The sequence below is a fragment of the Pyxicephalus adspersus genome, chromosome 5 (assembly GCF_032062135.1).
Source record: "Pyxicephalus adspersus chromosome 5, UCB_Pads_2.0, whole genome shotgun sequence".
Classification (NCBI taxonomy): Eukaryota; Metazoa; Chordata; class Amphibia; order Anura; family Pyxicephalidae; genus Pyxicephalus; species Pyxicephalus adspersus.
In genome coordinates, this window is record NC_092862.1 from 132,752,872 (window position 1) to 132,767,310 (window position 14,439).

The 14,439-nt window shown below is 38.9% G+C and overlaps 1 protein-coding gene across 1 annotated transcript in view; it reads left to right on the forward strand.

Moving 5' to 3' along the window:
- Positions 1–532: 532 nt before the first annotated feature.
- The window catches only part of NSUN6 (NOP2/Sun RNA methyltransferase 6), a gene marked incomplete in the record, with an annotated part of 17,568 nt that continues 3,661 nt past the window's right edge, over positions 533–14,439 (forward strand). The window contains 12 exon segments of the mRNA XM_072412758.1: positions 533–744; positions 2,776–2,832; positions 4,197–4,352; positions 4,953–5,032; positions 6,129–6,238; positions 6,926–7,079; positions 7,676–7,757; positions 8,396–8,515; positions 9,808–9,952; positions 11,955–12,106; positions 12,782–12,907; positions 13,592–14,439. Of these exon segments, the coding sequence (XP_072268859.1) occupies positions 694–744; positions 2,776–2,832; positions 4,197–4,352; positions 4,953–5,032; positions 6,129–6,238; positions 6,926–7,079; positions 7,676–7,757; positions 8,396–8,515; positions 9,808–9,952; positions 11,955–12,106; positions 12,782–12,907; positions 13,592–13,792 (1,434 nt within the window).

Genomic DNA, 14,439 nt, shown 5'->3' on the forward strand with positions numbered 1-14,439 from the left:
CTGATTGGCTGCGTTGTTAGAAGTTGTTGTAACTCTATTGCCCAATGGCTGTTTTAGGAAAGGCTGAGGAATCGAGATTACTGATTTGCTATCGTTACTATCGTGAACGCTATCTGATTAGTTATTTTGAGGTGACTCGCTGATTGGGTGTTACTGGCTGCATAACCTGTAGAGGCGGGGAGCTGCTGATGCTCTGAGAGACTTATGTTGTCATGGCTGCATAAAGCGGACCTGTAATAAAAACCAAATAAATATCATTAACAATAAAAAAATTAAAACCTTGAATATATATTTGCTGCCATCATATAAACAATCAATAAACATCTGATTGTTTAAATATGTTAAACAAAATGGCCACCTCATTAGTTTTGCACATAGAAAACTGCAGACATGCTAATGCCAGTATAAAACGAAGATTCCTGATTGTAGCATCCATAGAAGAGACACTAAATATTTCTAAATTAACACTTTTTTGACAGTATTATAATCATTAGTCTCTACCAAAATGACGGCCACTGTTGACGAATAGTAAATCAGCCAAACACTTGAACTGTAGTATGTCTCCATATTGTGAGGATGATCCTCCGTTAATGCGGCTAGATTTTGGTCTACAACAAAATGGCGACATCAATAGGTTTGCACATAGGAAACTGCAGACACTTCCTGTTTTATCTCCCCTCGGAGAAGTGATACATGTGTTACCAGTATGGCTGTCATGAGACATTGATCCCTTGCAGCTCCCAGGTATTGTCAGGCTGCATACAAGGTGTGTGATCCTGCTGGGTTTAATGAGACATTTATTCCTGGAGATATATCCTGATTCTTGCATGGTTAGATGCTGTTATTTATTTCCATAGTCAGTTTCTGATTTTTGTCTCTGTGCAGATTTGTTCTATTTTAACTTTTCAGCTCCTGTTGTCTTTTATTTGCTTTTTTGTGTTATTACATGAAAAGCACTATTAGACTTATTAAACATGTCATGGTGATTTATATAACTTCGCAGGATTCTCTGGGAAATATTTGTCACTGTATGGGCAACCTTGATGACAAATCATCAGAGTAAAAATTGCTAATGATCTCCTGCAGCTCCCATTCACCAGAACCGCCAATGGTATGCTGTTTCCCTTTCTGCCAGCGATCGCCACTTAACAGCTTTTAAAGCCAGCAAGGAAGCAATTCTTCAGCAGCAAATTGAAGGATTTCTAGTGTGGCTCCAGCTCTGGCGATGCACCACTAGCTGCAAATTCTCATCTGACATCAGTCTTACAGTATTGCATGTGAGGTTTCTATTATCAACGCTGCAGCCAGACTCATCCATTCTTTCCACCGCTCTTCTTCTGCTTTTTTTTGTACTCTTTATTGGCTTCCACTTCACTTTAGAATCAACATCAAGCTCCTGTGCTTTGCCTTCCAATCCCTCCACAGTTCTTGTCCCACTTACATTTCTGACCTGATAGAAAGATTCCCCCCTAGCCGCTCTCTTCATTCCACCAATGACCTACTAATGACTTCCTCACTCATAACCTCATCATACACACGGCTCCAAGACTTTTCTGGAGCTGCCCCAATTTTCTGGAATGGTCTTCCTCATTCTTTTTGGCTTGCTCCTACTTTCTGCTCATTTAAAAAAGCGCTCAAAACCTATTTTTTCAAACTTGCCTACCCATCTTCTTTTGTCTCTTAAACCCTCACTACTTCCCACCACTACATATCTCCCATCCTATTGTGTGTTACTTCCCCACCTCTTAGATTGTAAGCTCTTCTGGGCAGGGTCCTCTCCTCCTCCTGTGTCACTGTCTGTATCTGTCTGTCATTTGCAACCCCTATTTATTGTACAGCGCTGCGTAATATGTTGGCGCTATATACATTCTGTATAATAATAATAAATAGAAAGCTGTGACTGCAGTTTTGTAACAATGAGCAGCCCAAAGACCTAGCAAGCTCTTTTATTAAAATGCAAAGGGATTTTTTTTATTATTGTATTTCAGAGATGTTGTTGATTCGCTGTTCATTTAGCATCTCACAGTCCATAGGAAAGCACATCAGTCAGTCCTGCTCGGTCGATCATTGATCTGTCCTGGTGGGGGACTGCACGATTGTTCTGGACAACAGTCATCTAGTACAGTGTCTTTTAACCAGAGTTCCTCCAGTGGTTACTAGGGGTTCGTTGAGCAATTTGTGCCTCTCAGGTCAGTTTTAATGACACCAAAGATCTATTTACCTATCTGTAAGAGTGACATTCTTCCCAGTGGCCAGCATTGTAAAAGGCATTCTTCCCACTGACCGCCACATTTATATACTGTGGGCTGTGTATATAGTAATTATAGCAGGAGATCCATGAAAACCTGAAAGTTTTTTCAAGGGTTCCCTATTTTAAAAAGCTTGAGAAAGGCTAATCCAGTGTCGATAGTGTTTACAGGTCTTCATAAATTATTATTTGGAAGAATTGGATGCAAATGTTATGGAACCCTTAGTAGTTGTCTTTTCAACCTGCAAAATTATAAATTCACTTTCATTCTAGACTTCATGTGAATGACCCTCACTGGGTTTATATGGCTCTGACACAGCAATGTCATCTCTAACATAATACTGTAACCAAAATCTAACAAAAAGAAATGATTTTATTTCATCAGCAACTTAAAAATATACAGACTCGTTTGTGGTTGGCTATGTCAATTGTTAGTACTCTACCCTTTGTTTATTTACATGTTTTTGCAGGTTATTTTAGCTGCAACGTGATTATACTTTAAGCTGAACATGTCGGTTTTCCCAAAGATTCTTTTTAGAAAAGAAGTAGAAGATCATCTGCACAATGTTTACCACAACGGTGAGGTGAGTTATCTGCCAGCTGTCTTTATGATATGTTCAGACTGACCCTGAGGTTGGGGTGGGATTACTGCTAATACAAGTATACCCCATAGAGAATGAGTGGGAATGGCCGTGAGTGGCTCAGTTCTGCAATCTTTATTCGATAGCATTGTTCCCTATGTAGATTAAGGAACACCTTTTTACTTATGCTTGGGAAAATGGGGCAGCACTGTGGCTCATTGGTTAGCACTCCAGCCTTTGCATCACTAGGTTCCAAGTTTAAATCTCAGCCAGGACACTATCTGCATGGAGTTTGCAGGTTCTCCCCTTGTTTGCGTGGGTTTCCTCCCACATCCCAAAAACATGCAGTTAGGTTAATTGGCTTCCCCCCAAGTTTACCTTAGATTGTATTAATGACATATGACTATGGTAGGGACATGACATTGTAAGCTCCTTTGGGGGACAGCTAGTGACAAGACCATGGGCTTACAAGATAATAATATTATGTGCACTGTAGTCCTGTCCTAGGGTGACAATGCTGTTCCTTCATAGATAAAATACAGTGAATGTTGCTACCCCAGGACATGAAGTCTGTTAGTGGCAGGGTCACTGTGTTCTCTTGGGTTTTCATACAATTAAAGTGGAACTAATCCGCACTGATCAGGAAGGTTCCTTATTGCAGTAGAGAAAGTCCTATCCCTTCTGGAAAAAGTAAATAAATATTCTATTACCTGCTTGATCAGAATTTAATAAATACACTCACCTGTCCTTGTTCCATTTCTGTTGCCACATTTTTCTTCTCTTCCAAATTCTGATCTTTAGCCACCTTGGTTGGCTGCACTGGGATGACATAACTCATAAGCAAGTGCCCAGGAGTTTATTCAAGGTGATGCTTGTGTAGCTCAGTTTTTTTTTATTGGAATATAGCTATCAGGCAGGTAAGTGAGTGTTCCTTCTGCAATAAAACAGCATGTGCAATAATGAACCTACCTGATCACAATTTGTTATGCAGAGCTACAGTTCCAGGTTAGGTCTCAAAAAACCTGTAGATCCCATGTAAAGCAGCTCACTCCGCTGTTGTACGACTGTTAGGACCATGCTGTCATTCTTCCCCCTTATGTTTTTATTTTTTTAACTCCATATTATCTAGTGCTCCCCCCAGCCAGGCCCACCACCCGACACTTTCCTGTCGCCACCCAGCTGTTTTTGTATGGTTACTGAAAAGTTGGGTAACATAATAAGGGCAGCCACCCAGCTTAAAAAACATTTCTGGGGAGAATACTGTTATCTTTAGGTCCATTCACTGAATAAACACGGCACATCCCCATCGTTACCCTAAAGGACAGGCCTGTATGAAATGTAATAATGAAGCATTTTATATCTTCCAGCTTATTGCTAAGTTGGGTGTGGATGAAGCAGAAAGAAAATTTGAACATCTGCGGAGTTGTTTGTCGCACCCGCCATCTTTTACCACCATTAGGGTGAACACGCTGGTGACAACAGTGGAAGCTGCAAAGCAGCATCTCAGTGAGGAATTCAAAAAGGTTAGAAATACATTTATTTTTATTATGCCTAAAAACTGAACACCAGACACATAAACCACACACATGAATGCAGCTTTTTTTAAGTTTATTAATACATCATAAGCAGTGTAATTACCTGATGACCTGCAATTTGCCTGTTGCAGTCACTATACAGCAATGCTTGGAGAGTGGAAGGGAAAAGCAGTCAAGTATGATAGGAGGAGTATGTAATGTGTAAAATGCAAATTTTCTAAATACCAAAATTATACATACGTGAGTGCGCTGGTTCTTTTGGCGAGTCTTCGAACAGCTAACCAGTTGCCAGCTGCGGGGAGTTGGTTCTCAGTTATGCATTTACTAATTAAAAGCTTAACTTGTATCCCATGCATGCCACCAGGGAAAAAAAAAAAACATTTCTATTTCTACCATTGTCCCTATTGGGAGGAGAGTCTGCCTATTCCTGTTTCAGTGAACACACAGGCAAAATCTCCCCAACATAAACACACATGACAGCATAAACCTGACATGAATTCTAACTCCTCAATGCTCTATTTAAAACCAAAAACAAACATTTGGATAACGTTTCATTTTAATAAATAGAACTATTTTATTGTTTTCCAGCAATTCCCAAATGATGTTATTCCAATTTATCAGCATCCTACACTCAAGGACCTCCTCTTAATTCCAGTTATTGGACCAAGGTTGGTAAAGTGTGTGTGTGTGTGTACTTTGATGTATTAAAACCACCTGCCTAATACTGTCCTAATATTGTGTCCCAATTGTGCTACCTAAATATTACTGACCCTTTAAGTAAAGGACTTCTCATGACCTTAAGACTAGGTTCAGACATGCCTTGGGATCCAGCAATCCCATGAGGCCCCCGGTGTCTGACACAATGCTAACTGCTTAATGCCTTCCGTCGCAGTATCTGCAGATTTGTAAGCAGGAAGCAGTGAGTGCTACTGTACCACCCTCTGCCACCCCCATTCATTTTCTGGCAGGCTGCTGTGGATAGAAGATACTTGTAGCACCTCCCATAATGCATCGGTAAATTATGCTAGCATGGCTTCTTTCCATAGTACATCCGGCTTCTAATTTCTTTACATAAAAGACACATGCACTCGTTCATTCACATGATCTAAAGGAAAATGTTATAGATCAGACCAGTTCTTCTTTTTCTAATGTTCCATGGTCCACTTTCTGGTGCTTGCATGCCCGCCATGGGGACTTTTGCCAGAGTTCATCATTGGCATTATGACTGGTCTGTGGTCAAACTGTCAATGCATTGGCCCATAGTTTTAATGTTTTGGCTGCTTGCGTATGTAAGCATTTATATTATGCTTCTATATTCCATGGTACCATTGTTCTAAAACATTAATAATGTCCATTGGAAGGAATTTTTACATTAGGCTGATGTTATTCACACATATAGTATAAAAAAAAATGATGAATACAGTTTCAATGTAACCCGCATCTAAACTTATTTTGCTGTAAAATACATTCTGATTGGCTACTAGGGGGTTACTACACACCACATTCTTGTTATCTGATTTCCCTTCCTTTCTTGTCTCTTTAAGCCTAGAGCTGAAGGCAAATCTCCCCAGCAGAACACAGACAGCAAAACACAAGCTTATAATAGTTTTTACTTTCCCCTACTCTATCCTTATCTTATCATCTTATGGCTATAAATACACTGTAACATACATGTAGATAGTGATAACCATGTACAGACGCTGTGCTTTTTTATCATTAAGGTTTATAAATAACTTATGTTCTTGTTTTGGATTCTTTATTTAGGAGAGCACAGAAGCAGCATGCAGTGCAAGTCATTGTTGGAGCGCAGTGTGGAAATGCTGTCCTCAGAGGAGCCCATGTATACTCTGCTGGCATTCTGTCTGCTTCCAAATGTAAGAATGGTGCTATGAGGTCCCTGCATATATTACCAAATCAAAATGGCTTGTGACTATAGGACTAATTTCTGAACACGTGTGTGATTGTATTGTATGTTTGCTTCATCTGTCTCTGGAACAGGGTGAACTGTTCACTTTAAGAAGTTGTAAATCCAAAACTGACCAAAGAGACCAATCACATCCAAAGCATGTTTACTTGTCTTACATGGGTTAACTCCCTCCTCCCCCCCAAAAAAATAATAATTTACCAAATAAAAAATCCTAATAAAATGGTATTTTTTGGCAGCCATGGGACCTCACATCCCCTCCTTCTTTATTGTTTCGATGCATAGAGAAATTGTATAGTTGACCCACGATATTGGAGAGGGATGAGAGCAAAAGCTGTATGAGACTGTGTAGGCAGAACAGAAACTAATGCCCAGTACAGATGTGCAATGAACAATAAAAATGATATTTTGTAATTATTTCCGGTGACAGATGAAAGAGCTCTGTACACACAGCGCTGTTCTGTTCTATGGAAAGTGGGGAGGGAAGGATGTGAACAGCACTTGTTCTGGATAGGTCGGTCCTGGCCGATTAATGAATGTCTGCACACATATCACATGGGAGGAGCACAATATATTTTTATTTTACCTTTACCTTGGCAATGATTGAAATAAACAATAGTTTTTGTTTTGCCTGCAGGGATGATGGCTGGTGATGAAGTGTCTGTGTTCTCTGACATTGAAGGGAAATGTAAAAGGGGCGCTTTAGAATTCGATGGAGCCAAAGTTTTTATTGGTAACGGAATAGCAGAATTAAGCCGCTCAGACATCTTCTGTACAAATAACCCTATAAAGTAAGTAAAACAGATGCAGATGTCAAATATACTGTATGTTATGTAATGGCAACCAGTCAAATGTTTAATGGAGTTCTTTTCACATCCTCACCTGTTGCTTTTTTTGTTAAAACTGACAACCCTGAAAACCGTTACAAACAAATCAAATATAATAACAAATTAGAAAAAATAGGCGAAAAATCATCTGAAAAATAATAATAGGGGAAAGGGAGGATGGAGGTAATCAGAACTGCCTAGTGTTAAATAGGAGTTTATAAAGGGTAAAATAGGAATATGTTATATGTCAAACTTCTAAACTTACTTTAAGGTTACACATATAAATGAAAGTTGGAATTAAATGAAAACAATACTTTGTTATGTTGTAGTTATGCAGTGATAAATGCCATTTAGCACAAGCTACTATGTGTAATACAAAGCAATTGTCAGCTGTCATTTTGACAGCCTGTAATAAGGTTAGAGAGTAGGAAATAAAAATACATTCTAAAAATTTGTAGAAGTTTTGTAGGTCTTATCTCTTACTTTCGAAATCCTTCAATATTTAGTAATGTTTAATACTATAAATTTATACTTCATGTTAACTCTTTCTATTATTATAGGGGAAAAGGCATCAAAATGACAGAACCAGTCTACTCCAGTCCATCGTTTGACAATTTGCTGCCTGGATATATATTCTTGCAGGTAATTAGAATGTGCACACTAAAAGCTATTCCGTAAAACATAGCAAAGAGCAGTGAGGACACATAGGGGTCATTTTATAAAACAAGGAATCTGACAATCCCTTAAACGTTCCCTGGTGGGAAAATATTACTGCCAAAAAAGCACATGAACCTGGGAGATTCCCAACAGGGAATGTTAAAGGGAATGTCAGATTCACAGTTTTATAAATAGAGCCCACAGTCCTTAGCACCTTAAAATGACCAATCAAAATAATATATTATGCTGAACTTAAACTGCTATGAATTTCTTTGCTTGTTCTTGCCTCTTACACCACTTTAATAAACATTTCCAGATATCTGTTCTGTTCTACTGTGTCATTTAAACAGATCCATAAACTCTTTTCCATATAGTCCATGTATTGCTGTACAAAGCCCACTCTTTTTTAACATGTGCAGTGTTCAAGCCAGAAACAGAACTTTAAAGCCAGGTGGCAAGAAATTGTAGGTGGGTGGCAGCCCCTGTATTGTGACTCAACTATTCAGTAACCACCCAAAAACAGCCGGGTGGTGAGCGTGCCGGGTGGTGCACCCGACTAAAAAGGGCTGGGGAGAACATTGGTTATGTGGAGCATCACTGTTCTTTTTTTGTTTGCTTTCTAGAATTTGCCATCAGCTGTTGTCAGCCATGTTTTGAACCCTCAACCTGGGGAGCGAGTGTTGGATATGTGTGCAGCTCCTGGCGGAAAGACCACTCATATCGCTTCGCTTATGAATGATGAGGTAAGGAAAAGCCACCTCGCCTTTACAGGGAATAACCATTGTCACCAGAAAACAGAGCCTCCATATTCACCTCTCCAACACAGCAGATGCGTGATAGCTACTTCTGCTTTCGGTTCCACAGGATATAAATAAAAAGAAAAACGCTTAGAATGACAATGTGACTAACGTGATGTTAGACTGAACATCTCCTAATATTTCCCTTTCATCAGCAATCTTGACAACAGAAAGAGGAAGTGATATGAATAAAAGGTTTCATTGTGTGTCATCACAGTTTATGGTTTATGAGATGCGGGTGTGACAATTTATATTTTACGTCTTTCTAATGCTTTGGGTAATACAGAAACAGGTTGTAAAGCATAGTAGCTGTAGACATTTAGTACAAGCACTGTCTTGCTTTTCCTTTCACTGTCCAGTCGCAGGTGGGTTCTAGACAACCTGGGCTCAGAGGAACTATCTATCAGAAAATTAAATACTGCCAGTAAAATTTTGTAGTTTGATGGTAATACTGAAGCAAATTATGTTTTTTTATTATATCCAATAATAGGCATTTGATTGCTTCTTTGTTGTTAGCTGGAATTCTGCTTCAAATTTACCATTGGCAGCAACAAAAGGCTAGAAACCGGTACACTTATTGTCTCACTTCAAATTTATACCCTGAATTTCAAGTCCATTTTCTTATATATGTTTATTTTCTGTGTGGTTCTTCATATCCTAACAGCTCTAGATACAAGGCATATTCATTTTGACAAAAGGTGATTCAGTCGTCTGGATATTAGGTGTTTGTGTTCCTACCGTTTAGGTTAAAGTAATGGTTGTCTTCTAATGGATGTCTTCTTGTTCCTCTTCTTCCCTCTCCCATTTTAAACTGCTGTACAGGTAATTGCATTAAATATTTATCAAGCCAGATTTTAAACAGAATGATTTTATGGATATTTTTTTCATACTGTCCAGTGTTTTTTTTATTCTGCAAATTACAATCTTCAAAAATGCTGGGATTTGTAGTTCTGCAGCAACTAGTGTACAGAGACCTGAAGTGCCTTCTTTCAATACAGAATATAGAATAGCATTGCAGCTCATACACACATAATGCTACTTTAGCATTCAGTGCACGCACCCAGCCTGCAGTTATTATTACAGCTGAGTCTGATCACGGCCCTACTAGACTCCAAAATTAGTTTCTGTGGGAATTCTTTAGTACTAGATTATCTTTCTTCAGATTGGAATAGACTGAGATTCTATGTCAACATTTCAGCCGTCAACTTTATGTTATAACCAAGTCTTTGCTTTGTTAGGGTGAAGTCATAGCTCTGGACAAGATAGCCAACAAAGTGGAGAAAATAAAGCACAATGCTTCACTGCTGCAACTCAAAAGTATCCAGGCCTACTGCTCCAACAGCACCAAGGCTGTGATACAAGAGCCGAATGGGACAGAACAAGGTGAGAAGTCTGTGAAAAGTTGAGCTTTGTCTTTGGAGAAATAGTTGCTCAGTGATATCTACACTATGGGCCTGATTTATTAAAGTTCTACAAGACTGAAGAGGATCATCTGTAAACCTAAGTGATCCAGCAAACATAAAATCATTTGCTATTATTTCACATATGTTTTCATGCCTGGACTAGATATATTTAAGGTTTGTGAATCACTCAGGTTCTCACATGTTAGAATATCTTCTCCAGTCATGTGGAGCATTAATAAACCAGGCCCTATGTTTCCAAAATTTTATGGACCTGACTGGTACACCTATATGAGCTTGTTGGATATCCCTTTTTGAAACCATGGGCGTTAATACCCATCTGTGACCTCTACCTACCTGTTCAGCTATAAAATCCTCCACTCTTCCACATGAGTTTGTCAGTGGAAATTTGTCCACATTCTGCAAACATAAATAAATAAAAATAGACTGGTAATGATACAGGTCAAGAAGAACTTGCTTTTTATTTCTATTATTCTTGCTTATTTTTCCTTATTGAAATTTATGCAGTGGGGCGGAGGACAGGTATATTTTTGTGAATCCTTCCCTAAAAAATGGGAACTCAATCTTTCACTAATTTGAAAGGGTGTTCATATACTTTTAGCTATATAGTGTAGGTGTAACAGTCAGGTGTTCATGCACTTCTATTATTACTATAATTAATTATTGTTACACAGTATTTATATAGCGTCAACATATTACGCAGCGCTGTACAAAGTCCATAGTCATGTCACTAGCTGTCCCTCATGTCTAACATGTCCCTACCACAGTTATATGTCATTATCATAGTCCAAGGTCAATTTTGGGGGAAGCCAATTAACCTAACTGCATGTTTTTTAGAATGTGGGAGGAAACCGGAGTACCCAGAGGAAACCCACACAAACACAGGGAGAACCTGCAAACTCCATGCAGATAGTGTCCTGGGTGAGATTCGAACTTAGGAACAGCGCTGCATAGGCCAGAGGCCATATTAGAGTATAGCTGCCCTTGGATATAAAAGAACTGCGCACTCTTGGCCATTTTTCATTAAGAGGTTTTGGCCAGGCCACATTAGCAGTAGCAGTTATTGTGCTATCAATTAGGGCACAGCATTGGCCTACATGTGACCACTCCTAAAGCCACCAAAAAATTATTAGATACCACTTTTCAATCAAGTTGTGACAGCTTCAGTTTTAGGTACTCATGTGTGTGAAAGATTATTTATTTTAGGTTTTTGATTATTATGTAGGATGAATACATTATCAGTGGTATGGAATGTTTTCTTCCTATGTCCTAAAGTCATTTTATATTTTAACAAACATTTTGTGGTCTTCTCATATGTTGTCCAAGTCTGACTACATAGCAGGAAAATGTGGACTGCTCATTGAATATGCAGGCTGTAGTCAGGGTTCCTATAATAGCTTGCATATGTAAACTATGAATTTATTTTTTTTACGCTAATCATCATGTATCATTGTATATTATTGTACTACTAAATTGTGAAGTAACATTTCAAGCATTCCCTGCTTTGTTCCTTGGTTCTTTTTTTTCAGGATTTCATGTTTGGTGAACACATGGGGTGATACCCAAAGCTACAGTATTTTTTACTATCATAATGGGTATCCTGTGATCATGGAAATTAGATGCCCCAACTTAATGCTTTCTTTTAGCCTGCGCAAATTTTTATTATTATTACACAGGTTTTATATAGCGCCAACATATTACGCAGAGCTGTGCATTAAATAGGGGTTGCAAATGACAGACAGATAAAGACAGTGACACAGGAGGAGGTGAGGACCCTGCCATTAAGAGCTTACAATCTAGGAGGTGGGGGAAGTAATACACACTAGGAGGGGAGATGTTGGTTCTTTTCAATATCAAAAAATAAGCGGGTCATTTTTTCTTTTGAACTAAAGTCCTTGTAAATAGAGTACATACAGTAGTAGTGCATGTTGAGTCCTTTTTAATGTTAAACATTTATTTTACAGGTCCTGGCCCTCCATTCCATCCAGAGTCATTTGACCGCATTCTCTTAGATGCTCCTTGTAGTGCAATGGGGCAAAGGCCTGATATGGCTCGTCTGGTATCCCTAAGAGAACTGACTTCCTACCAGCCACTGCAGCGCAAGCTTTTCAAAACAGTAAGTGCCCTTGTAACTACCATGGAAAAAGAATGGAGTGTCTTTTGGGCTCTAGATTTACACCCATTTAGACAATTAAAGGCTGCAGGTTGCTGGTAAGCTTTACACCTTGTCAAAACTTGTTATCCTAGCTAATACATAAAGGGACCATATTTAAGGGTGTTTTTCATTTTTACGTATGTTATTAAAGTTTCTCAACTTTCTTTATGGTGACAATATCTATGTATAATCCCAACAACAGTGAGGCCTTGGCATCAGTAAAGCAAGTAATTACTACTAAGATCCACTCATCAGTCTTAAATGATGCATAGAGCATTGCTAATGTGATAAAGCCGGCTTCTTTGCATTATTAAACCGTGAGTTCAGAGCACCATGTTTATGCCCTCTTTGGGTGTATGTCTATGGCTTCTTTCACTCACGATATTTCTTCTCTGTTTCAGACTAAATGATCAGTTCCATCCCAAATAAAATGTGGCCAGGATAGTGTTCCCATAGCATAGCAGTTTTATTTTCCAGCACAAAGCGGATTTACAGCTTATTGTTTCTGCAAAACCCTCAATTTTAAAACTCCTTAAGTCCACTTTGATAGCTAGCATATGGCAGCAAGTTGCACTGTCAGATAACATTCATGCTCTATTCTCTCCCCAGTATTTTAATTTCTTTTTCCCCCATTAGGCTGTTGAGTTGTTGAAACCTGGAGGCACCCTGGTCTACAGCACATGCACTATAACATTGGCTGAAAATGAAGAACAAGTCTCCTGGGCTCTGAAAACCTTTCCTTGCCTCCAACTTCAAGCACAGGTAACGGAAACAAAGCAGCATGCATCTTTATACCTTTCTACTCTGAAAATATTATATTCACATTTTTAGTAAGCCTTTTAGGAAAGTTTGGGAGCTTCCATGGCTAATTTAAATATGGAATGCAAAGAGCCCTGTCATATGATTTGTCAAAATCACATGATCGCCTCTCCTCCAATCACAGATTTCACTCTGATCTCCTGGGGCTTTGCTGGCTTCACAGTAGGGGCAAATTTGTATGAAGGTCACAAGCTCTGTGCATAGTGCAACCATGCTTCATAGAATTGTAAATCAACCCTAACAACCATAAGTGTGAAAAAGTAAGAGGGGTCAGGAGGATACAGCCTAGTGAAGAATATTTTTTGAGGAGTAAGGTACATTATGGAGGAGCACTGTTGTTCTTTATTAGAACAAGTGCAATATGGAGTGTCTTCATGTTCATAGGCAAGCCCATTCAGTTTTGAATGTGTTGTGGCAGCCCACACAATTTTTTTTTACACTTCATTGCATGGTATTTTGCTGCAGTGCACTCATTTTAATGGGATAACCCACCAATGTTGTTAACTATGTGAGAGAGCAATGCACACACAGAAAATGTTTTATGTAGAAAAGCCAAAATAGCGATGGGTTGGAGACATTTCACTCTTTTTTTCCTGTTTTTATTTATTTATTGTTTTGTTCTAACAGGACCCACACCTAGGAGGAGAAGGTATGCACGGTGCTGGATTGACCCCGGATCAGCTGAAGCTCCTACAACGGTTCGACCCGTCAGCTGGTAAAATATGCGACGTCAGTGCCAACAAGTCAGAATTGGATGATGAACTTATTGCACTCGCAAACTCTGACACCATTGGTTTCTTCATTGCCAAATTTCTCAAAAAGTCCTGACCTATATTTCTTATATTTTGGTGACTATGCAGAGCGAAGTATATGATCTTCAGTTGACGGACTCATTATTGCCTCACTGTTACCATAACAACAAATTATTATTTCTGTCATTATGAAAGCAGACTGTCCGCCATCTGTTTATGTTGAAGCTACGGAAGCGACGAGTTAAATGAGTTACTAAGGGGTTTAATATTCGGTTTTATCTTTTTACTTAGCGTATGCTGATAAATGTCAGCTGATGCATGGATTATGGGTCAAAATCAGTTCACTAATCATATATTAATATGGCAATTTTATAATCCACTGAAGGCTGTTGGCTGGGTTGGCAGGAGTGATGGCGGCTATACAATGCCCCCTGTGTATGGGCGGGACATGGCTCACGAAGAGGACGGGCTGGCTCCCATAAAGGGTTATTCGGATGATAAGATTTCCAGCAGCTTTAGGAATCTGGCTGGAAAAGTAGCCACATGCAAAAGTTGAATGGCCAGATAAACACATTGAACATATATTCTGGGACACTTTACATGCTTAGGTGTTTTTTTGGTTTTGAGTAACATTAAAAAAAGACCCCTGATAGGCTTCTGTTTTAAACAGCTACTTTAGGTAACCCCATTATATGTCTAGAAAAAATGTTACAAACCCAATTT